Genomic DNA, 26736 nt, shown 5'->3' on the forward strand with positions numbered 1-26736 from the left:
AATTCATGTATTTCCTGCACAGGTTTGGAGTCTTATAACTAAAGGCCCATTATTTTTTCTGTTATTTTTTGTAATGTAGGAGCTTGTAGGAAGATATTGCCCCTGTCCTAAAGAATTTGCAGGACCCAGCTTGATCCTGATTAGCTTGTGAAAACCAAGAGGATCACAGCACATACTGGTTTGACTGCAATGATTCAGGGAAGTGTCCTTCTCATTAACCAGGGTGACCATACAGGTTAAGAGTATTTGACACCTCTTTAATTGAGGATGACAAGTCTTTAAAAAGACAATCATCTAATCTCACCCTCTTACATGGCAGCAGAGCATGGCACTGACTTAGGGTTGGGCAAAGAGGCAAATATTACTACTCTCCTTTCTGCATATCTGACTTGATGTGGAATATGCTTTGTCTGTGACAGGTGCAGAGCTTGCTTAATTGTGAAGGAACCCTTAGAGTCTGTTCAAGGTAGTGCCAGACTCTCTTCTTGCTGCTCTTCTGCTTTTTGTCAGACAAGCCAGGTTGAGCAGAGTGACCTGTGGTCCTAAACCCCTATACTTCAAAGCCTTCTAACACCAGCCTGTCATGGGCATGACACTGTATGTCATGATCAGCATATTTTTGACCAGTGAAGGAAAATGAGTGATGCATTGGCTTAACCAAAATAGCAAAAGAATACCTGATGTCATATTTCCGTGTTTTTTTATCAGACAAGGTATTGTACTGTAAGACTGACAACTACCAGTCTGCACGCACCTGAATCCATACCACAATGTCTTGCATATGTCTTGTCAGTGGTTATTTCCACGGAGTCATGCATCAGTGGAGTTTTGAGAAACAACCTCATGTAGATGTGCTGCAGTCTCTATTTATCCCTGCAGAAGGTTTCAGCAGGAGCTACAGACATTCTAATGTGTAGCTCTCGTCTGAAGAAACTGCTCTGGGAACTGGAACAAATTATGGGGAAATCTGACATCAAAGGATAATAGACAACAACAACAAAAGGTATAAAAATAAAAAATTTGGCCTAAAAAACAGCCCCAAAGACACACTAAACTTATAACCCAGCAAGAGAGTTGCTTCCATCAATTAAAGCCAAGAAAAAAATGACAACTGAGCAGCAAGATCTTCTAAGATGGAAAATAAATCTGTTAGTTCTTGTCTCAGGCTGCTGGTGTTGAAAAGTAAATCCGTGAGCTGGTATGGGAAAATACTGGATGATTAAAATTACTGGAAAGTATCCCTTTAAGTTTTCAGTAATTTAAGAATTTTAACAAGGAAAGCTGTAGTTGTTGACATTCCTAATTTATACTTGAACATATTCAACGTGTTCTATAGTTTTTTCATAAAAAATCATATAATGAAGCCTTTGACTCCATGGTGTTCAACTCTAGGTAACAGTAGTAACACCTTTGTATTAAACATGGCTTATACAGGGTCTTTATTATTTTGTGATGCTTTGTTCTTGGATAACATTCCTGTAATCTATGAGGATTTAGAGCCTTCTGCATCATGGTAACTCATTTCTCCTCTCCAGAATCAACAAATGGACTTAGCAGAGAGTCTTCAGCATATTATCTTTTATTTAAATGGGATAATACCATAGAGATGTGTGGGTTAAAACCATTTAGAGTCTGCAGCCTTGATACTAGAGTGGTCTTGGGCATTTAATAAAGTATTCTCAATTTTTTCCCAAAGTCTCGGCATTTTAGAGTACATAGAAAAATTCCAAGTGACTTCCATAGGCACAGAAACAATCAGGAAGTGGGATGTTGTTTTAATAAACTCTGTTTCCAAAGCCTAGATTCATATTTTTAAAATAATTGTAACAAAACCTATAAAATTTTGAAGTAGGTTATGACATGCTATCAACATTTTCATTTAGTAGAAGCCATTACAGACTCAGATGGTTTTCATTTTTGCGGCACAACATAGACAGATAGCAGGATGAACATATTTAAAACATTTATCATGCATAATTTGTTATATCTAAGTAAAATAAACATATGCTGGAGATTTCTTACCTAGAGAAATTGTGATGGTAAATAGCAGAACAATTTGATAAATTTGTTTGAAAAATATGTTGCTTAACAGCAGTGCGCTGATACTTACTGCTCATTTGAGCATGTTCTAATTGTAAAATTATCTGATTTACCTATGAAGAGGGGAAATTTAGTTTTACAGACTAGGAAATCACCCTGACACAATATTTCCATACAATTAAGAACTAGCTTTTAATTATTCTACTGTTACTGTTAGAAGTAGTTTTTTAAAGCAGGTTTATTTTCAGGAAAAAATAATAAACTTGAATCTGTCTTGTTCAAAACATGCATTTATTCTAAAAAAAAGTATGAGAAAAAATATACAGTTCTCATCTGACTCTTGGTTATTGTATTATTTGTTAAGTACTGCTCGTTTTGCACATCAAATATTATTATTCCCTTCTCAAACTGTCTCTAGGGCCAAAAGTGTATTTTATGTTATAGACATGACAATGTAGTAGATATGGAATGTATTTTGTCCAGTCTTTTTATCTATTCGTTGCAAAATTGAAATTAATCTCTTTACCTTGAGGCTGCATAGTTTATTGTCATTAGTTGGGGACAGCCAAAGACATGTGAAGTTTCAATAGTAGAGAAGCTGTGGGATTTTCAGCTATTTCTGAGATCTTAATCAAAAATATTACTGATTGCTTGGGAATCAATGAACACACTCCTGAGGGAGAAAAAAAAAAAAAAGCAGCAGCATAACCTTAATGTTATTCACAGTGTTTTGTTAAAAGGGACAGTGATTCGTAATGATTTTTTTTATCATAATGAGACAGTGAGGAATATTAAAAAGCATTATCTAGTTTTGCTTCATGTAAATGGGTCAGAAATATCAGTGGTTTTGATCTTTTTGAGGCAGTCTTAGACACATGAGTAGCTTTAAACACTTAGGTTTTCCTTTTGACCTCTTGGCATATTAAGTTTTAGCATATTCAAAAGTCTGTGCCTATTCAGGGCTTGTGAAACCATAGCTTTGAAGTTGCCAGATACTTCAGTAACAGTATAATAAATACTGTTTTAAGAGAATTAACTTGTGCTGATGACACTAACTAGAGCCTGTAACATTAATGGAAACGGCGTTTCTGAATCATTGAAGGACTTTAAAGGTAAGAAAAGATGCTTAAAAATCACATTTCACTTCTGGAGAATACCATCTCCATGATGTTGTTCTTTGTTAGCACTGACTAAAATTTGTCCCTGCTTTTATCCATCAGCGTATGATTATGTATGACTGAATAGGAGTTAAGGCATTTTTTAAAATGCATTGATTAATGTCCAGTCAGACTACTGAGTTTCAAAACTTTGTTTTTCTTGGGTCTCTTTCAAACAGAAAAGAGGAAGCACTTCCTTTTACAACACCATGTAGTCAAGACAAGGACAGGCACGCTCACATAGACACACACATACAAACAGAGTACGATTCAAGTCACTTAAGAGTTTACTGACTGCCACATAGGATCCCAAATGATATGAGGAAAAATGCATAATGGTTTGTAAAAAATAGCAGCTTATTTATGCAGTGTTTCAGTAATTAAAATATTGTTATGCAAAATACAGGGAGTAGAGACAGTTGTTCAGAATAGGCATCACAGTGTTCTGTCTTAATAAAGCAACAGGCTTCACTTTCCATGCATATATATGTGTAAACTATTTTAAATCAACCTCTTTATCTAAATTAAGGTTGCAGGGAGCATTCAGATTTCATTTTCTCCAGTGTAAATGTGAAATAAAAGGACTGACTGGGGTGCAGTTTCACTCAGGCCCGTGCATTTGAATAGCCAGGATCACAGCGCTGGCCCTGGGGCTACAATGCACAGCTTTACAGTGCATTTTTGGTAGCAAAAAGGACATGCTGTTTTTCCAGATGATTGTGTTGACAGCAAAGTACATCAGTGAAGGCCACCACACTCACAGTGAAGGTCTGTCTTTCAAAACAGCGCTACAACAAAATAGTGGTTGTGTTTTGACAAGGGTCTTAACTATTTACAGGAAAACAGCCAGTGCTATAAGTAGTGCTATCTTACCTGGATCTCCCTAAGCTCTAACTCCAAACCTGGAGCAAATACTATAACTAGGGGATTTTTTCCATTGTAGCTTTTTAAAATACACTATCCATTGTCCATGTAAACATTCAGACACCCAGAATGATACTTCTTTTTAAAATGCAGAATTTTGATTTGTGACAGCTGCATTGGATCGTTAATCATATATTATCTTTATGGAAGCCTTTTTCTAACATATGTTAATTGGCTGTTTTCTGTGACAAATTATGAGCTCTTTGATGAGGTTCAATTGCAATCATGTTGGAGTTGAGTATGTAGAGTTTCCAGCCCCCGCCGGCTCCTTAAACCACTACAAACATCTGCACGTCACTGCAGTGCTGAGTAATGGCAGGATTTGGGTTGATCTGATCTCTGTACAGAGTTTTTTCCACAGGATATTTTCAGCTCTTTGCACTAAATCTGTTACAGCATTTGCTGTTTTTAGCAAAAGAGCTAAAATTAACATCTTTTATGGGATCATTAGAATACAATGAGAAATAATTAGTAGTGTGGTATACCGAAATCTTTTTTAATATTCAGGCATTTCAATGTCTAATTAGAAATTTTCGTTAAACTGTTATTGCATGTTAACATTCAAATTTACTGGTGTCATATAGCATTTCCAGAAGTAAAAATGCTGCCTCATTTTTGAAATCAATATTTTTCTTTAATTCTTAAATGTAAAATTTACAAGTTCTTTAAAAAAAAAAAATTGATTTTACTTCCAAAGCAATTGGCATCACTTTAGTTTTTTAAATTTTTACTGAAAAAAGTATCTTTCCCAGCTCAACAGGAAATGTGTCTAATTATGTTTTACATAAACTTACACATTAGTAAAGAAAATTGTGTACTGAAAGTTAGTGTCTTTCTGTCTTTTTTGTGTTGAAGGAAAATCATGCTTACATTTGATCAGTATGTAAATTAGGGAAATGGAGGAAAAAAATCACCACAATGGAAGCAATGTTCCTGCATTTTTACTTGGTACTTAATCTTTTGATAATACTTGTACATGTAATCTTATTTTATATAATGATTCATTAGAAATACTGAGACAGAAATTGTGTGCTGTATTTTACTATGTTTTTACTCAAAGCTGTATTTAGAGCGAATGCGCAGAAATACAAAATCTTATATATTTTAACACTGAGAGAGCAGTCTGGTCATAAAACTGTGTCAAACAGTATCAATTACATTGCAATTAATTTAGCAGAACACCACACAGCTCAGCTTTGACCTAAACCAAATGGCAGCAGATAAATCTGTCCCATTTGTTCTTCAGAGAAAAGATGAGGGTTAAGTTTCCAGACAGGTGTTAGAGTTTAGAATAAGAAGAGCCAGATGTGTATGGAAGCTACTTCAGTCTCATCAGGATGGTTTTAATTCAGCTATTTCCCTGGAGTACCACACAATCAATGAGTTCCAAATCCTGGGGCTACCTGCCTTTGTGTGAAATCATGGGAACATTTCTTCACAGAACACCACCGAACATGTGTGGAAAAATTAAAGCACAAATTAAAAGCAATAAAGGTTAACCTCAGAAGTTACATGAATGTCACATTTCTTTGAATTTCTGAAACGGAGAGATGATAACCAAGTGGAAATGCTTACAGAAGAGATGTATTACTATAAAGAGGACTGTAAGCAGTGCAAAACTGGGACCATGGATATTTAATATGTTTCTCTAGTCCCCACTCATTGGAGGCAGTATTTTACAAGTAAGCATTTGTAGGTCATATGCAACACAGTGAAGAGCATTAAAGTGAGGTGAATGGAGTCAGAGAAGGGTTTCAAAATGATGATTTTGAGTGTGTTGTCCCCATTTCAGAAAGTCACTGAAAGTAAATTGATGCATTGTATCTTGAATTAGTCTACACAATGGCATTCAGATCCACTTGCTAAGATGAGCTTAATTGACTTTAGGAAAATAAAGCAAGGTAAAGAGAGATATACATGTAATAGAGAGGGCTTGGCACTTTATTGGATTTTGAGGCCTGTGAGCCTTGTGTCTTAATTGGGGCCAGTTGGGATCATTTAATAATTGCTGTCAGAAGATCAAATTTAATTCTCTTTATAAAAAGATCACAGTGGGATAGAGTTAAACAAATTGTCATCTGAGGTTTCAAATGAACTAAGCTTTAATTAGGTTGATTAGGATGCTGTAAGAGAGAGAGGGAAGCAGGAAACTGATGAATCTGCTGTGTAGCATGGTGGACCTTATATGACAGTACTGTCAAATATCTTTATTTCAAGAAGATGTAAATTAGCATAAAGGATGATAGAGCTAGAACAGCATGCATATATAAATGCATTAGTATACCAGATAATTATAACTTTCTGAAATTAGTGATTTTAAATATAGATATTAATATATTTATTATCATAATCTTGCCCTTTACATTGATTTTGTACGTTTTTAAGTCTGCTACATTATCTGCTTTATTTGTTTACATACTCACTAATTATACCAGATGAAAAGTATAGAATATTGACTGAAAGCCCTTGGAATTTCTCTATTGGGTAATAAATATTCCCTGTTTTTAGCACATTTGCACGAGCAAATCCACAGGTTTCTTATCCTCATGTTTCCAACAGAGAAACTGAGTAGAAAATGAAGGTGACATTAAATATTTTTGGCAGAAGAGGGAGCAGATCTCAGCCATGTTTGCATCCCAACCTTGAATCCAATTCTTTACACTATGCTGCCTGCTACTTTTGCCACGACTGCCTGTTTCTAAGAATATATTTTATCAGAAACCACCTTACATATCAATAGAGCTCAAAAAGTACCAGTTCTGAGAAAACGTAATGTACATTCAAGGCCACAAAAAGATTTAGCTAATGTATCTTTTTATTGATTATGTTTTTATTTTTTCAGCATGCTTTTACGTTAATAATAAAATGAGCAATGCTGGCAATGATCTGTTTAGAAAAACAAAAGCTCATTCAAGATAGAATGGAGACTATCAAGATAATTCCACTGTATTTTCCCTCTGCAAATTAAGAACATTTTATATGTCTGTTTTCTTCTGATATTTGTCAAGGATGCTTACTTTTTACATTGGCTACTGACAAATGCATTGTGTCTTATATGTGTAAGAAATAAATAAATCCAGATGCATGTGCTAATGGAGTGGTTACAGCTGAGGTTCAGTAAGCAGGATGTGATGCTCATTTGTGGCTTTTGTAGTTATAGACAGTGGTAGGTGTACCTGTGTGGTAAACACCATCCCTTTCAGTAGAAATTTTGCTTTTACAGATCTTGAGGTTAAAGCTGTTAGACTTCAATTCTGTGAAAAATTAGAAGATCAAATCCTCATGTGAAAAGTATGAATTAGTTACCTAGCACAGTTTTCAAAAACTGAATGTGAACTACGATGTGTTTGAACAGTACACTAAATTAGATGAGGCTATTTATGTCTTTGTAACTAATGCAGATACGAAGCTGCAGTTCTTTTAGGTCTTTGTCATATCACAGCATAGCTCCTCAGTGTGTTGTATATTTTAGGTTTCTCCATTTTCTCTCTTTTTCTCTCTTCATGAGAGTATTGTTAACAGAAATATATCTATTGCTTGCCTGTCTGTCCGCCACCAAGGACAACAAAAAAATTTGTAGAATATCCCACTAATCCAGAACAACAGAAAACTTCTTTCTGAACAGACAGCATAAAGCCAATTGTTTCAGGCAATGTTTTTTCTCCCGTATTTTTTTACTTTTTTTTTTACATAGCAAATTCTTTTCTTATAAGCAGCCTTATCTGTTTATGCATTTTTTCTGATTCCAAACCAGTGAGAGTTCAGTTCAGATCTTACAGCATAGAGAGATCCTCCTTATCAAGATGCAGCCAGGAGGTAGAAAGTAAATAGCTTTAGCAAATGATTTATGGTGTGCTAGCACTAAGAGATATGGCCACATACGTTATTTCTTGCTAGTCAGAACCTTCCATTTTTCCAACAGATGCTTCCTCCTGAACATGCAGAATTCCAGACATGAGGCACAAGACAATATATGTGCAAGGTTTATTTCCTATCATGTGGCTTGTAAAAGGTATCAAGTCTTTGTAATCATGCTACTTTGCTATACTGCCACTGTACTTTTCTTTTTTTTCCTTTTTTTAGAGCAAATCTGTTCTGAATTAATGTGTTTCTATTTAAATTGTGTGTATTTTATATGTTTAAAAGCAGCGACCTGTCCTAATTTATGAGCTTTGCCGTTAGAAAGGACACACTGCACAGAGGTGGTTCCTCACCCCTCTGCAGTGAAATGCAGGTACTATCTTTTTTTTTTTAGCCTTATTATGTACCTGACACACATTTCATCTCCTTTTGTCCTTGGGAGAAAAAATTATCTGAGTGGGATTGGAAGCATTAATGATGTAGATTTTCAGCTGTCATGGTCATTGGGAAGATTGATACATTTCCCTTGCCTTTTTTTTTTTTCTTTTCCCCTTCTTCTTCTTTCTCCTCATTTTAAGCCTGCATCTGTCTCTGGGCAAGCAGTTGAGTTCAGGGAGTGTCAATAGTTTTTATCATATTAGCATTCGCACAAAATGAATGAACTGCTAGCAGCTCAGCAGCTCTCCACAGTGTTGTGCAGTCTACATTTGAGAACAACTGTATTTAATTCTTGACATTTCTGGGAAGAAATTAAAGCAAAAAGAGTGTGTTTCTAGAACAGAATATACAAAAAAAAAAAAAAAAAAAAAGAGAAGCAGAACATCTCTGTGTCTAAGAATTCCCCTTTAAGAAAAAAATTACCAGATGAAGGATGTACAGATGTGAGGTTGCATTAGAAAACTAATAAAGGTATTTACACGTGAAAATTATGTGTTTAGGTCTATGCTGTAGGAAAACCAACGTTCTGTTTCTCTGGTAGTATAGTTGTAGCTGAAATGATCTAACACCACAGATAAGAGATGATTTCTGGGCAGAGGTAATATATTTAATTTCCAACTTCCATAGCTGAAATAAAAGGATGAGATTTGGGTACATTGAGCCAAAGAATTCTACACCATAAAGGTGATTTATTTTTTCCAAATTGGTTAGTCTACATGAGGTACTAACTCTGCCTATAAAGCTTGTCTGACTTCTTTTTCAGTACTAGTGGTGGATCTATTCTCATGTTTGTATTAGTAAAAAGGAGTAGCTACATAGAAATCAGTAACATTCTCTACATTTTAAGTGTTGTCTGCCTGAGATTAATTCCATCTTTGGTGAGTCAGTGATGGGCTTAGGTGACTGGTTGCATCATACAGTATCTAATAGTAGAAAATAAATAAACAAATACCTGAGTCATTATAATCAAATTTTTCAAGCCTGAATAGGTTTTATCCTATTATTTGAGGAATTTCCATGGCTCAGGGACACCTGCATGAATCCTCTCATTTTTAATTACTTCATTTTTCTGATAGGAAGCTGAACGACATTAAAGTACAGGCTTAAGAGACTTTGTCCCGTTTTGGCTTGAGTAGCTAGCCAAATTCAGGATTATTGCCATTAGGGCAGGAAAAGTGATAACTGAGTCAAATATTTCCTTAATATTTTTTGTTTATGAAGATTTATTAAATCTCTAAATGTAGCAAGACTTGAGAATTGATTCATTATACATTATCAAGTATTAATGTTCGAGTTCCCTATCCCATCAGCCATTATTCCAAAACCTGTGTTAGTTTTATTTCCAAGCTCTACTCTTTGTATTTTCTATAACTGAGTTCTCTCCCAATATCTCAACATTTTCAGCTTCTCCTTGTCCTCACAAATCACAAACTCCTAAAAAATAATTCTTTCCTATATTTTTTTCAATGTTCAGGACTATAGGAGCACAGAAGTTACACTTACCAGCAATAATCCTATTCCTTCTATCTCTTTCATCTTCCATTCACTACTCAAATTAATCTTAAAATGGCAACACCATGAGCCACACTTCCCATCCAGTTAAAATGTTTTACCACCTTAACATATTTATACAGTTTTCCTGTCAGGATATTTCCCATCACTAACCCAAAACAGTTTCACTTTCAATCAAGCTTTACCTTGACAATTTTTGTCACTCACTTTGGTTGTGTTGGAAAGGATTCCTTTTATTAACCCTGTTGCCGTGGAATTTTGATGCTGAAAAAATCTCCAGAGCAGTTAATTGGGGGTGAGGTAAGAAAAGGGTTTATTTTGCCAAGGCTAAGATGTTACAAGACGCGCACTGGCCATGCCTGAGATGTTGCATTTTATAATACCATCCATCCAATCCCAGATGTGTCCACCCTGTGGCCTTTACTCTGGTCCGCCCCGGGTCCACCCCCTGAGAAACGGGTCTGGGGGTTTTGGGACCCCGTGTTCATCCCACCTTCCTCTTCATCAGAGCACAAAGGGTACATAGTTACCTAATTCTTGACTGTATTCTGTGTTTAGGCCCTGATATGCTGTTCTGCCAACAATCTGGGCCTTGCCTTGACAAAAGACTAAACATTTCTGCTATATTCAGAAGTAGGATTGATATAGGGAGCATAGAATGGGGTAAGAGGGTTAAGGAATGTGTAAACAAGGGTGCTAGAGAAAGGGAAAGGGACAAGGGACAAAGAAGGGTGGGGTTGCTGCTTTTAAAATCTACTTCCACTACTTATAAAACTTACAAGTCTTACAAATATTAGAAAAATAAAAAACATTAGGGGCTTAAGGCATCAACCCCTTCACAATATTTCTATGGAATCTGTTCTCTGGTAGAGGTATATATTTTCTTTTAATGAGGAACTTATTCACATCTGAGTTTTTGTTAATTTCTGCACCTATGTTCTCAGTTTTAATGTATTTTCATCCTCAGTTGTTTCCCTATTCTGCCTCCTTGGATGATCCCTCCTAATTTTCAGCTTAGTCTTTGAACCAAATACAGTGCTCACTCATTTATTTACTCGGTAATTTAAAGGCACTTTGAGTTCTTATCATGGTTTGTCCTGTTTATTCATGCCACAAAAATCGTGTTTCTAAAAGCTTTCTCTTTTCTCTAAAAGCTTCCTGAAATGATTCATTTGCAAATGTATAAGACATCCATTTTCAAAATTATGCTTATGAGGTTTCTACAATCCAAGTCTTTTTTCCTCCACACAGGGGTGAAGTGGTGGTGCAGCACAAACCTGCAATAGGAGAACTCAGCTGCATTGCTAAACATAGATAGGCATGTTACAGTGCCCTTTGAGTGATAAAAGGGAGGATCCTGGGTCAGAGTGTGTAAAATTTCTCTGGAGCTTTTTGGATGAAGATGAAGAACACCAGGTCTATGTAGATATCAACAAGTCCACCTGTTCACCCAAAATTTAATTCTCTTCTCCATCCACTCCATCTGTTGCTTCCAGACTCATCACTGACCATAGTTCAGACACTGTCTCCATCTCCTTTGTCTAAGTGCCTGTACTGAGCTTCCTTGCTTTCTGCCATTCAGCAAATTATAAGCAGAAAGTAATCAAAAGTCTAATTGAAAAGGATCGTTTTGAGAATCAATCCGTACTTTTTTCAATAGAGGACAATCTAAAATTGTCTGCCACTGATACCACCATTGCCAAGTGCTTGTGCCCAAGTTCAGGCTGTGATTTGATATTTGCAGTACATAGCTTCTTCCAATAATACCTGGAATTATCGCCTGATTCTTAATAGCCATTTTAGGGATTCAAGTTCCTCACCACAGACTTCCTCACATACATGCACTAGTAACAAATCTGTACATCTAGATCTAACCAGTCAGAGACTGCTTTCAGGTGATGCAATGACTCAGTTCTGTAGATCTTAGACTTTTTCTGTAATAAGCCAACGCTCTCCAAAGTCCTTTGTATTTGTGTGTAAGACTGCTCCCAAACTGTAATGGTAACATCTTACCTGGTATGCAAGATGTCTTTAAATACAGATAGACCCAGATCAGAGTAGCTCTAAGACACCTTTTCAACTCACAAGGTGCTAAATCTTACCCTGTTGACTACCGAATTGCTTACTCATCTCCTCCAGCTCAGTAAATGACAGACTGAATTTTTAAAACCTTTCCTGATATTCATTACACATCTATTAACTATAATGCAATCCAATCAAATTATTATCTCAAAACTGTCAAATCTCCTAGCTGGATTTGCAGTGGTCCAATTTCCCTACTCCATTTTCAGACAGGTTCCCATTCCTAGGTACTGTCTCCATTTCAGATCAATTAGGGGATTCAGTTTTCAGTTCTTTATTTTTTCCCTTTTATTATCAACTTGTCTAATTGGATAAACTGCTGTACTTGAGACAGTCTCAGAAGAACTTTATGGATCTTATTCTGTACATATTGGTCAGACTCCCATTCTGTCTGTCTAGCTGCTAAGGGTACAGCATGAACCAAATCATAAACCTGCAAACTTTTTCTTCAAACTATTTACTTTCCAATTTTTTATTTCTGGGTGATGGGTAGGCATGGAAATACCACCTGCTGATCATTGTAGTTTAAAACCAACCGACTCTTCACTGATACATATTTTATATTAACATTTCACTTCCTTAAAATATGCATTAGTGTATGCATTCTTTGCTTTACAAATCAAATATTCTTCTTCATCATGACCATCTTCAAAAATGTTTTAACTTAACCAAGTTGTCCTTTCTTCATATCTTACTGGGGTGGAGGCAATCAGTTTTCATCTAGATTGCTGTTGGTTTCTTCTTTTGGTGCACTGCTGCAAGGAGTGACTCACTATCTGTGGCAAATTCCACAATCACTTGGAAGGCCTTTGGCCTCCTGTCATGGTTTTTTATCATGGTTCTTTATCAGCATGACGAGGTTTGGTATAACATGCATGTAATATTCAGAAAATCCTCCTGTCACTGTGCTGGGTGGATGCCTCTCAACTGGAAGGTAAGATAAAGTTACTCCTTTCTTTTTCATATAGGCATGGATCTGCTTAAATTGAGAGGTGGCTACAGACTGGGTATTCAAGTCTCAGTAATTCAGTCCATTAAAAAGCAGGGTGTTGTGTGACATAGTGAAGCAGGATTACTGTTAGGAAGTGCCATCTTTTCCACTATTTTGGCAATGATGCTTAGTTTGCCCAAAAAACTTTTCAGGGGAACTTTGCAAAATAAGAGCAAGTGAAACTCTTCCACCCACGTTGCACAAGTTCTTGCTCTGTGAGATAACTTGTTTTGAGTTACAAGTTACAATGACCACAGTTATCTGAAGCATTCTTACAGCTTGTCTTCAGAAGTGCAAACTAAAAAAAAAGAATCATAATGCTAGAATTCTCATGACACTTCCAAGGCATGCAAATAATGGTATTGATTGACAGTCAGTAACTTGGCTGCAAGAGGAACTTTCTGCAATTCATGGCTACATTGTCATTGTATTGGGAATATGGTAAAATATAAACATGAAAAGCAAATAAGGTATAACTCCGGAAGATCAGACTTAAAAATAAATACATTCTTCTGTCCTTTACACATGAGCACATTAACTAATAAATGGAGTATCAGCTGAAATAATCTTACAAATCCAGCAGATACTGTCAAAATCAGTAGTAAAATTAGTGAAATATGACTTCAGATCAAATGAGTCAAGTTTTCTCTAAAACCTTTAACTAACAACTTATAAGGAATGATTTCACAGTTAGCAAGTTTATGAACATTTTACTCCTGCCTTGGTGCAGAACTTCATTGCCCTTGAGTTATTCTCCATTATAAATTAAACTCATGCCATAAGTCAGGAATGAGGTTAGATAACTGAAAAGATGAATAAGTTTTGATAGTTAAAGTTTACAAATATTTTCTTCATGTACAGACTTTTTTGGTTTGACTTACTGTCTCTCTAGTAATCTGTAGTACTTCATCTGTTGCAGTGTATCCATTATGGCTTAAATATTTGGTTTATATTTCCTGTAGCAAAATGCATGATCTCTTGAGTTAAATTTAGTAGATTAAAATGAACTCCTTTCCAATCTTTTCATATGGCAGCCTGCCCATAAGATCAAAACACAAGTGTAGGTTATGTTTAATTTCTAAATCAGAGTGTTGTAGACAGATGTTTGAAAGCTTAAGATGACTCAGATTCATTTGTTGCATGGCTTTCTGCCTGGATAACCATACTGTAGGTCGTGCCACTGCTGCTTTACTGATATATTGCCATGATGATGACATATATAATTTTATCATAACCTTTCTGTTAATGGTCCAAACTGTGTTTTTTGTAATGACTATGCAGCCAAACCACCATGTGAATGTGAAGAACCACATCTATCTTTAATGTCAGCTGATCTCAGTCAGATAACATGATAGATAATCATTATTTTCACCCTTCATGCTTTTCCTTCAACTATATCAAGCTCAAGGTGACAGACCCCAAATAAGTGATGTCTTGAATTGCTACAGTATGTCTGTCTTTTCTTCACTATGTAGTTGTCTTCGTCTGTGTATGGAACATAGTCAACCAGGGTTTTTACAGAAAATATTTGAGTGACCATTTTATTCGAATATGGGTTCCCCACTGTCAATTTTCATGTTTACATTGCAGTTTTTGCAGCTAATTTTTCATCAGAAAAGTAACTGATGTGTTTTTACTTAATTCATTCACATTTTTTATTTAGATGATGATTGAAAACTTGTTTGAGAAAACAGGCTTGCATAAAAAGATTTCATAGACCTTAAAAGCTACTTTCATAACGCCAAGAAAAGAATGGTAAGAGAAAGGGGACAGCATTTTTTTTATTTGTTTCCTTATATCAGGATAATAAAAAAAATGTTTTTTTCTCAGTTTTAACCTAATTAATCCCTTCAGAATGCAAACCGCTTAATGGAACAGGGACATCTATGGCAAGTTTGTTTCTTTCCTAAAGCAACCATGAAAATGTTAAACTCTAGCACATTTTAACTTTGTTTTTCTCTGGCTGCCCTCTTGTTTATAAATTAAATATTTTTCCTGTTATGTTTTGATACTTCTTATTGCCCCTGGTGTAACTGCTCAAAGGACTCTCTGTCTGGGGTTTGCAGCAGAGCAGATTCAGACAGTTCTGCTTGGAGAAGGAAGTGGAGAGTTTTGGTTCCCATTTTGCACTTCTGGAACAGTTTAGGGAAGGAAGCACCTTTACACCTTTTATTGTTCGTGGTTGCTGACATCATATCCTTCCCTGACCGCTCTGTGCGTGTTTCCTGCCATTCTGTCAAGATTCTTCTGTGTTGCAGAGCAGGAATAGTGGGTGTGCATGTGTGTGTGTATGTGTTGTGCCTATATGTCTGTGTGTGAGTGTTCAAAAGAGAGATGGGAGCAGTCAACTGATCTGCTGCATTTGTCCAATAGCTCTTTGCCCTTCTCAAGGCTCAGATCAATCTTCTGTCAGCTACCACTGCCTCTGCCAAATCACAAAGTGAACAGAAGCCCGCCAAAAATGAAGTTCCTCTTTTTGTAAGCAGTCTGTTTTATTTATTTTTTTTTAATGTTTGGCTTTGCAAAAAGAAAAAATGCAGATGACTATAACACAATAGCATCTAACACTGTGTTTCTTTAAATGCAATTTGTTTGCATGTGACCTTATCATTAAGTTGGAAGGTTTCTTTTATGTGGAGGTACTTCAACAAAGTTCTTTTTAAATTCTCTTGGATAATGGAAACCTGCAGTGCTATTTCAGTTTTGTAGTACATTCAACTTTTCTAGTCAATGTGCTTTATTAATGTTAGGGAAATGATTTATGAGTTAAGAGGAACTTTAAATACTTGATAGTGCAGTTTTTAACCCTACAAGAACTTTCAAAAAGTGTCGAGAACACTGGTGAAGACCTAAAGCAGCCATGGCAATTTTTTAGTCTCCAGAGGTCTTGACATTCTGTCTGACTTAGAAATTACCAACCTGTGAACATTATAGCTCTTGAATGAGATGTCTTGATTTACTTATCTGTGTCTCATTGATTAGGAATTAATCCAACTGTTTGTTTAATATATGTACTAATGAAATAAATAGAACTACTCACAAAAGCATAGTAAGAATAGCTCTTGAAGCATTATGTGTTGATAGGTATATTTATGTGTATGTGTGTGTGTGTGTATGTAAAAGAATAAGACAGATATAGAGAATACCACAACATTCCCAATTTGTCTCTAGTAGTGGTAAGAATAACAGAAATTATTTTTTTTAAAAGGAAATAAATTTACTACAACAATTGAAAGCTTATATTTGACATTAGAGAAGTAAGAAAAAAGCAAATGGAAGAAAGATTTTTTCAAGAAAACCCGTGGTGTGTTGAAACAAATTTATGTTTCTTTGCAAATTGTGTGGTTTATATGTATGACCTAACACAATTTGTCTTCTCCTTCAAGTTCTCTCAAGTTGCATGATAATTAACAATGAAGTCATCCTTGCTCCCTTTCAACTTTATTTTCCTACACATCTTTTTCCACCTAAAATAAAACTAGTGTAGTAAAGCAATGAAAAACAAAATTCTGCTCATGAAGTGTTGTGTTAATTACTTTAAGATAATTTTGTGTAGATCACAGAAATTTTAAGTGTTCTGACTTTCAACTGCCTATAAATTTTTTGTTGTTTAAAGACTGGTCTTAAATGTGGAACTGATAAGTGTGTGAGAGAGATTCAACATATTGCTCCTCCACTATGATTTCTCTCCTTCCTGATAAGATTTTTCTCAGCATTAAGAGATTTTTTTTTTCTGAACTCACTAAGCATGAGCATCTTGATCTGCAGAACAGCTCATCCTCACTAACCAGTCACCACTGCTCTAATCTGTCCACCCTGACCTTCCGCCTTGCAGTGAATAGGAGCTTAGGAAGACATAGTGCTGTAAACTGATAGGGCCACTGATTTCAGTTGAATGAAAGGAGAGGAAGTTGTTCCATATGCATTTGCTGTGGATTAGCCTATGGGCTTACTGTCACAGAGAAAACCTGTTAGACTCCTTCGAGTCCTGCATGTGCATGGGAAACACTATTCTAACTTGGTCTTTTTGTTGGAGGTAAGACTATAGAAAAAACAGGAAATAAGCCTAGTCCAAGGAAATTTAAAACTGTTTCTAAAAATAGACTGGGTTTGTTTGTCAACACTGAATATCAGATAAGACTGTCTCCTAGTTTTTGGGAAAAAAGGTTTTAAAAATACATTTGATCAATTTATTTCATATTTTTGGAATTTTTTTAACTTTTTTTGTTGCAAATATGGTCAAGTACCTTTGTGTCTTTTTAAGTAGTCAGAAGTTACTGTTTTCAGCTACAAAAAGTAACAGCAAAAAAAATATTTTTAGCCCACACTTTATTATATTATCAATATGAATTGACCCATGTTCCATGTTTTGCATTATGTTAATGATATATAAATATGGCTAGAAAATAATATTAAAAATTACTTTTTTGTGCAGAAAAGTAATAACTACTATACTTGAAAATTTGTTTTGCCCAACAGATTAATTGCATCATAGTGGCTAGTTAAAAAACTCAGACTATTTATTTGTTAACTTTTTTTCTTAGTCATAAAACATGAGCAGCTTAATGTATGTGAAGAAAATCAAGTGACAATTGAAGATCAGGAGTGAGGTCTAGCTTTTCTACCTCAGTAGCTTTGAATCAGAGATAAATAATGGAATAAATGGCCACGACATCAGCTTAGTGCTATGTAACATATTGTGATAATTCATCAGGTTGGCTGACAGACTACAATCTTAGAATAAATATGGAAACACTAGCTCCTGTTTTAAAATTACCAAATTTTTATTTCCAAGGCAATATTTTTAACACTCCATGAAACTATCATGAAAATGTTAAAAAACATTTAAATTAGTGTTGTTCAGATTTTTTTTTCCTCTTCTGCATTTCAAAGAACTCTGTACTGTTCTGTTCAAAATACGTAAATCTAAAAATATTGTAAACTAAGATTATAGAGGAGGAAAAATTATGTCTTTTACCGCATACTAGACTAACTCATTTCTGTATTTTCTTCTATTTTCATCTAGTCTTTTATTGCTAAAAACACTTTGGATATGATAGAAATTAATTATGTGATTTATGACATTTTGTGAAATATAGAATGTGTCCTGCATTGTGTATTTTTTGTATATTGCATGTAACTGTCCCTAGCTCAGTGAGAGAGCCAGTATTGTAAAGATCAATGCATTGCTAAAAAAATAAAAATATTTTTCAGAACATTCATAAATTATCATCTGTCTCTATTATTCCATTTTTATAAGGAAAGATATGTTTGCTGATTATGACTCCTCCATCAAAATATTTTAGAACTTACACTGAGATGAAACGAGGGGAAAATGCGCTAGTGTTTTCTTCAAGTGTCTTGAGTGATATTTTCATTAATCCATAGTCTTAAAGAATAAGGTTACAAATTTTGGATTTAAAGTAGCTGACATCTCTTATATATCAAGTAACACTTTAATAAAGGTCCATCATATTTGCATAATGAGGGACATTATCACCTCTGCTGTCAAAACACAAGATTGTTTTCCCTTCAGAAATGAATTAGCTGGCCTACTTTGCATACATAGGTACAGAAAGGTTCATTAACTCTCTGATTTAGGTAATTTTTCATATTAGATCTGTGAGTGATATTTGAAATTAGAGGCACCTAATTCTGTTAAAATTTTCACAATGTGTATTTCAGCCCTTTTCTTCACTTGATATATTGGGGGGTTGTTTTTTTTTTTTAAAGAAGCCTTTGAATTAAATTATTATTTCTCCATACATTACTTATTTTATAGATGCAGTAAATTTTTATTATAATTTACGTGTGCACTAAATTATATGGTAAATGCTTGGGCAGCTCCATAGTAACTTTCATCTGGTTATCAATTTCATAATAACATTTGATTTCCTTTCTGTGTTTAGCAGGAACGGATGCAGAGGACTGTGAACTGAGTAGAGCAAGTGCTGAAGAAAGAGGTTTGTTTTGAGGAAACGGGAAAGAGGAAGAAAAGAGAAGGGAAAAATACGTAATTTTAAGGAAGAAGGAGAGAAAAAAAAACGGGGACTATGGGGAGAAAAAAGATTCAGATTACAAGGATTATGGATGAACGTAACAGACAGGTGAGTTGCAAACATACCACATTTGATCATCATATATTTATAAGATGGCATTATCAAAAGTGATAAAAAGTTGATAATTTTGTGTGCCTATGCATATACCTACATATATGTATGTATATACACAATGTATGTAAGGCCATCAAAGAAAAAGCCATCAACACATATTTATTGATAGGTCATTTTATAAATGACCAGAAACCTCACACACAGCGTTTTCAAGTTAGTAACATGCATAGTTAGTAATTTATTACTTCAGGCCTTGGTTCTACAAAGTCTGATATTTATGCTCTACTTTGGGCCCCCTCCACACTTGCTTTCAGTCTGGAATATACATTGTTAAGCACATCTGTGAGTTGCTACAGAATGCAGACTTTTTGTACTGTATTTTGTGAACAGTTATGAGTTATTATAATATGAGGACTTGCATTTAAATACAGAGCTCCCAACTATTTATGTTTCTACACCTTTGCAGTGTTTTTATTTTTGCCTCCTTCATATAAAAATGACACTGCATCATAAAAAAATCTCATCTTTTCCTGTCTGAATCTTAAAAATAATTTAGGTAGCCTCACATATTCTAAAACCCATATAGAATAATATTAACATGTTGTAGTTATTAAGCCAAGTGACCATCTCTGATGCTAGGTCCAGCAGGACCGGCTAACTAATTATTACCTCTCCTTTAGATAAAATGGCTGAGTCATTGTCGCGTATTATCAACACTATCTCTGCTAGTTAGATCATGCCCATAAATTAGAGAATCTGCTTTCCTGTTTTCACAAAAGTAAAATTCAGCAATTGACATCTTTAAATAAAATCAGTGAAAATGCTGCTGTTTACATTTGAAGTAAATGGATAGATGTTTTGTTGAAACTGGAGATTCACAATTGTGAGAAACTCTCCATATAATTATTTGACACTATGATTAATGTTCTTCATACACCTGGATGCAATTTAGGAATAATCTTCAGTAGCTGATTTTAAGAGCTTGATACCCAGTTACTGTTAATATGGTAGTTCTGTTCATTTGATGTATAAAATTCTTTATATATTCAGGTTGTTTTTTAAGAAGCTTAGAGGATTTTGTAAAGCTGTAAAAAACTTATCCTAGGCATAACAACAAATTGTAGTCTTTAAACATGCTTCCCAAGAATTTTTAAATTTTGTAGTGTTAGCAGTCACTTGTGTTCTTCATGGGGGAAAATCATATGTAAAAGCAAAATGATACATTTTGTGTTTTCCCTAAAGGTTGCCAGTTCCTGTGGGACAAGCCAAAAAGCAGTAATTCTAGCAATATAAAACTATCATCATGTTTATTTTAATTGGCTGATAGCTTGAAGTTTAAATTGGATTTGAAATATTGAATTGAATTTATCATTAAATGTTAAGTCACTAGCTGTTTGAAACTTGCCCATGCTACCCTGATTTCTTTTTGAAGGGAACCTGAATTGTTTTGTAAATGATGCTACAAAATTTTGCCATTAGTAACATTAGTTCATACAATAGCTTCAATGTCAACTTGCTTACTCAAATAAAGCATTTACAGAGACCTTAGCCCCAGTTTTGCCAAAGAGATATCTTACTAAAGATAATTTACTTTTAAAAAGTCTAGTCTTTCAAGTCATGCACAGTAGAGTTTCAAGAATTCCAGCACCAGCTTTCAGAACTAATGATTATGAATAAAACTGTAACGCTAGAGAAATAAGAACTGTAGTGATAGTGCAGAAAGTGTTTATCTTGCTAGCATTTCACAGACACATAGAATTATAGAATGATTCGGGTTGGAAGGGACCTTAAAGATCTTCTAATTACAACCCTTCTGTCATGGACAGGGACAACTTCCACTGGACCAGGTTGCTCAAAGCCCCATCCAGCCTGGCCTTGAACACCTCAGGGATGGGACATCCACAGCTTCTCTGGGCAAGCTGTTCCAGTGCCTCGCCATCCTCACAATAAACATTTTCTTCCTAATATTTGATCCAAACCTACTTTCTTTTAATTTGGCTACATTCCCACTTGTCCTGTCACTCCATGCTCTTGTAAACAGTCCCTCTCCATCTTTCTTGTAGGCTGCCTTCAGGTACTGAAAGGCTGCACTTACGTCACCCCAAGCCTTCTGTTTTCCAGGTTGAATCAAATTCAATTTAATTAGCAAATTTAATTTGCTAATATCTATGATGTTGATCAGCCACTGTGAGGCTAGAGGTATAGATTTGCATTATGCTCCACGTAGTAAGACTGACTTGATTCCGTTTCTTATTTCTACTAATATATTGTATGACAATTTTAAAAGTGTTTTACTGGTTTTATCCTCTTTGCATTTAGTGTCCTGATTTAGATCTCAATGAAGCCAATGAAAAGATTTCCATTGATTCATTTGGACTGTGGGATCAGGCTTTTTAATAGTGACCATATATATATGATTAAATACAACTGGATTTTCAATAATAGCTGATTGATCTTTTAACTATTTGTATGAGATATACTCTTTCACAAGCCTCACTGGTTCTTAAAATATAATGTATCCCATGAGGTATTGCTGCTTCAGCATAGCAGCATCAGTTTATTTGTTTTCTAACTTGTACACTTCCAGTAATCTTAGAAGATTACCTTGTTTATATTGCTATATTATCTTTTTATTTGATTGTATTAATATATACTGAAAAAGATTAAAAGGTTGCACTGGAAAGAAAAATAGATTAAAAGTTTTCAATTAATACAACTAAGATACCAGCTCAAGCACAGTTCCTCAAAGCCTATTTGTAGCGCCATTTACAAGTGGAAAATTTTTCTTTCTACTTCATGAAAACGTGTTTGCAAGAACAGCAGCAAATCAGTTGACTTGAAACTGCCTTGTTGTTGCTTATATTCAAATGCAGTCTGGTTTCATGACACAAGGTTTGTTAGATGGAAATATGATATACCTGGATGGTGCATCCTCAGCTGTTCTGAAGCACGTAAATTCTCTGCAGGACAGCATATGCAGGGAAAAATACATGGAACACATATCAAATGAAGAGATATAGCAGTAGTTTAATTATTCTCTCCTCTCCCAGTGCAAAGGTGAATCTATTTGGAAATAGATTTTCAGAAATAGAATTTCTGAAAAAAGGTTTAAGTTGTTACAAGACCTGGGGAAGCTGGTTTCTGTCCTTGCTTTCCCACTCACCCAGTGTCCTGACTAGCTCTCTACATCAACCATTGAATGGTGTACTTATTCTGTCAGTATATCAGCTGTTTTCCTCCACACTACTGTCTGATATAGTAGGAGACTCCCCTGCTGTTCAAAGTGCTTGTATGACTGGATTGGGAGGGACAAAAATAGTGCTGACCTCCCTTCAAGAGGATTTTTTCCGAGCAAGTCTAATTGGTTGGATTTGTGTTCTTCAGTGACCATACTGGTAATAAATGTAAGTTGAAACTGTCCAGAGTAAGATATCTGGCTGCAAATCTCACAGAAATGTGCAATATGGGGATACAATCTGCAATTTTCCAAAAACTATTTGAAACTTTGACATTTTGGGATAAGTTAAAGGGAAACTACTGCAACCTAGTCATTAGAGGCCCAGTCCTTTTACCCTGGCCTGCATAAAAGCTCTGTCATTTACTTCAGTGATTGCAGAATTCAGGCTTTTAATTAGGAGAAGCCATGAATTAAATGTTATTTCATGTGGGCTGCAAGTTGGCTGTATTTTTCTAGCCCTCGTAATTACTGTGTGGTGACAAAGGTGGCAAGAATGTTTGAGTCTTCTATGAGTGATCACAAATTTTCTTTGGTTGGGAAAGTTTAAAAAAGCCAATCTGAAACATTCCCTTTCACACTACTTTTTGCCACAGGTAAAAGGAGTATGAATAATTACCAGAGCTAGAGGAAATGTGTATTTATTTGTGTAGTTTAGTTACCACCATGATATTAAATGGGAATGAAAACTCTCAAGAGAATGCTGTTATAAGCAGCCAGTGTGACTAGCAGCTTTCTTTTTATTCTTGTGACACTGGATAATAAAGTCTTCATAAATGTGGAATAAATCCCTAGTACTATTGTTCAGGTTCATGTGATTATGTTAGCCTTGTCAACAGCCCATTCAAGCAGACTATGACTGCTCACGTGGTATTAGTTGCACCACCAATAGGATCAATAGCCAAAAATATTAGCATTGATATCTCATGCTAGAAGTTCCTGACTGCTACAAGTTCTTTCTGCAGAAATTTCAATCAAGCAGATTGGAGAATGCTTCTATGAAGACTTCTAGGTTGGTTAAAAAAAAATAAGAAAAACAAGGAAAAATGTGTGAACTTTATTTTCCTTTGGTTTCTTATTTGAAAGAAATAATATAACTACCTTTATTATGATCAAGACATGAAGGAACAATTGCATTCATCTGCCTCAGAAAAGTCCTTGAATTTTTTCTGGTTTTAATCAGTTTGTAACATTTTGTTGTTTTAATGAGAGCCTTTCATGGTCTGCTTTAGACTGGGATCATCTGAAACTCTCTTTGCAACCATCCAGGCGTGGCTGTCCAGGCCTAAAATAAATAGTTGTAATGACATAAATGATATGGTATTACTGTTAAACAAGGTCACTAACAAAATATCTCATTAAATCCATGGACTGTGGGCTAAATCCAGAGGTACATTGACCCAGGAATGAGGGTATATTGACTTGATAATATTCTGGTATCAATTCTGGTAAACCCTCTTGCTTTTAATCCCCCTTTTTTGCAGTTAGTATTAAGAAATATGAGGTCTCACCATTTTTTGTCCCTCTGATCATCTTACTCATTAGTTCCGCAGTTTTTTCCTTTTTGTGAAGGTTCACAGTTAAAACTGAATTGACCTGACTAATGATTCTGCACACCATTCAAAACACATCTTTCAATTTTGTAATGAGCAGCTGGGACCTTGTTATTAAATATCATAGGAACTGTACACTTTAATATGAAGGTGCCTAAACAGTGGTCCACCCTTTTTAAAGTATCATGTGTGTATGTGGAATTCAGCGGGGTATAACAGTAACAAACACTTGCTGTGTAACTTTTTCATGTACAAACTTTTTACCAGTCTTTGATTTCAGCAAATCTGTAAAGCTATAAACCAAGACTTACTGAAGTGATCAGCTCAATAGAGAACAAATCAAAGCAGATAAGTAAAGTGAGGTTATGGGGCAGTGGAATAATATCCTAGAGGGAAATGACCATTTGCAGGAAGACCTAGATTTGTTCTACTGACTTAGATACCTAATGCTGCTAGTTTCAAAATTAATTTCAGCCCCATGTATCTATTTATATCTGTGTTTCGGTTCTATTTAAAAGGAAAGGGTAAGAGACTATCGTCTAAATCAGAAGCTCCCCTGTAGAAATATTACAGAACCTTGAGTATTACTGCTAACATGAGCACAAGTTGGATAGAAAAGTTTTTTCCACCAATCTCCTTATATTTTCAGTATTCCCTCATGGGGTGTCTTAATTTTATCCAGTATATGAGATTTTATTTTTTTTCCCCCAGGCAAATGTTATCATATGAAAGCATAACTGCTTGACTATGCAACTAAGCATAATTTTATTCAATGAACCTTTGTCTTAAACATCATATGCTTTTTATCTTTCACGTGTTTTAATTCCTTCCCTTGCTTATATTAAATTGCACTGAGACATATACTTGGAATGTAACATTAAGGTTAGGCCTTGGGCCTGGTTTTTCAGAGGTAAAGTTATGTTTCTGTAAGCAAAGAATTACACCCCAAGTTTTTGTGACTCCTAATTTCTTGTGATCTGTACAATTCTGGCAGCACTTTTCATGTTAAGCCAGACTACCTGAGAAGTAAAATTTTAAAACTGCTGAACTGAATTGTGAATTTCTAGAATGCATTATATTTAAGGTTTAAATGTGCTTGTATTACAAATGTATGTTCTGAGCATAATTTAGAGTGAATTAGCATAAGATAAATATTTAGGTCAAATTACTTTTAATTTGAAATGTGAGCAAGAAGGCTAAGTAAAGAGAGTGCAGTGGTGAATGAAAGATCTGCCAACATAGTAGAGCTGAAAAATAGTGTCGACACAGGCAACAGCCTTGCTGTCTTGCAAGGAATGGTTTGGAAAGCCCTGGGGAAGAAAGAGCTGGAGGTGGGAAGCAGAACTGAAGCCATTGTGGAGAGGAAGAAGTTACACTCTTCCTGTTATGACAGGAAATGCAGACAAATGTGCTTCCTGACCATTTGCTCAGCAGGGAATGAAATATTCTTTGACCTTTACCTTATGAACATTTTAGCAGCACAGATCTAGTAAACATGTTTTTTACAATAAACATCTATTTGTACCTGCCAGAACTGGTGATAGCATACAAAAAAAAAAAAGTCAACTTTTTTGTGTATTGTGTTAGCTACTGTGTTTCTAAGATGATTTTTTTGACTAAAATATGTACATATCTGTAGATCTGTCTATAATGAACTTAATCTTATCTCTCTGATTCAACAAAAGGAAATAAAGCATCAGAAGTTTGACCCTGTTTGGTTTTAGATCTTAATTTGTAAGTTAAAATGGGAAGCATATTGATACTGGCTAACCTACTAATTTCTGACTTGCTGTATCATCTGTTAATTAAGAAATCTTTCAATTATCTCTGCTCTCTTTTCTTACAAGGGAAAAACTCATAAGAGAGATCCACCATCATGTACTGGATTTGGGCAGACTGAATAGTATTACTATTTTAAGTATTTCATCCGCTATTTATGCACAAAGATTCTAAAAATGTGGTGTAACAAACAAAACCTTCTTTTTTATATGAGTTAATCATGAACATTTTATTTGTTATGGTTGCAATTTTAGGGCATCCTCTTAGAACTCCTCTTTGTCTGGACTATTCAGCAAGTCATAGCTCAATATGCTTGAGGCTTTCCGGGACAATTGTTCTTTTACCAGCATAAATCACTGCTATCTCATCCTGTAAGTTATGCTGGAGGGTTATAAGGACATGGAAGCAGTCTGATCAAAGTCCTTCACTGCTCTTTAAAGGGTCTTCCATTTAATATGGCATGGCCAGCTTTTGCATAAAGGAAGGTTTGTCCAGAATGAATCCTGCACTGGAACTGTTTCCCAGTCCCATTGAGGATTATTGTAAAGATTGTTGCAGTCAGACTTCTTCATGTGACAAACAGCTAAGCAAAAATCAAATAAGAGGAAAGAGAAGAAAGAACATGACAAGAGCAATTGCCTCTCCGGTAGTTACCTGGGGCTTCAACAGGATAGGTTTAGGTGCCTTTTAGTGACATTTTAGTGAAGAGCCCCTTGGATTACACATGGCTTTGTTTACGAACATAACTTATGTTTGAATTTAGGTAAATTGAATCATAGAATCATAGAATCAGCTGGGTTGGAAGGGACCTCCGAGATCATCAAGTCCAACCCTTGATCCAACACCACCGTGGTTACTAGACCATGTCACTAAGTGCCACATCCAGTTTCATCTTAAAAACCTCCAGGGATGGAGAATCCACTACTTCCCTGGGCAGCCCATTCCAATGTCTGATTACCCTCTTTGTAAAGAAATTCTTTCTACTCTCTAACCTAAACCTCCCCTGGCACAACTTGAGACCATGCCCTCTTGTCTTGCTGATAGTTGCCTG

At 35.3% G+C, this 26736-nt stretch overlaps 1 protein-coding gene across 16 annotated transcripts in view; it reads left to right on the forward strand.

Annotated features, from left to right (window-relative positions):
* MEF2C (myocyte enhancer factor 2C) overlaps nt 1-26736 on the forward strand; it is a 135907-nt gene that overhangs the window by 39495 nt on the left and 69676 nt on the right. For 12 of the 16 annotated variants that reach the window (XM_018072828.1, XM_018072824.2, XM_008921413.2 and 9 more), the window contains one exon: nt 18915-19112. In XM_018072828.1, the coding sequence (XP_017928317.1) occupies nt 19059-19112 (54 nt within the window). In that variant the 5' untranslated portion in view covers nt 18915-19058. Of the gene's footprint in view, nt 1-15378; nt 15484-18914; nt 19113-26736 lie in introns of all 16 variants that reach the window. The other 4 variants (XM_018072818.1, XM_018072822.1, XM_018072816.1 and 1 more) reach the window with 3 other exon arrangements.

This window comes from Manacus vitellinus, unplaced genomic scaffold (assembly GCF_001715985.3).
Source record: "Manacus vitellinus isolate BGI_N305 unplaced genomic scaffold, ASM171598v3 scaffold_23_pilon, whole genome shotgun sequence".
Classification (NCBI taxonomy): Eukaryota; Metazoa; Chordata; class Aves; order Passeriformes; family Pipridae; genus Manacus; species Manacus vitellinus.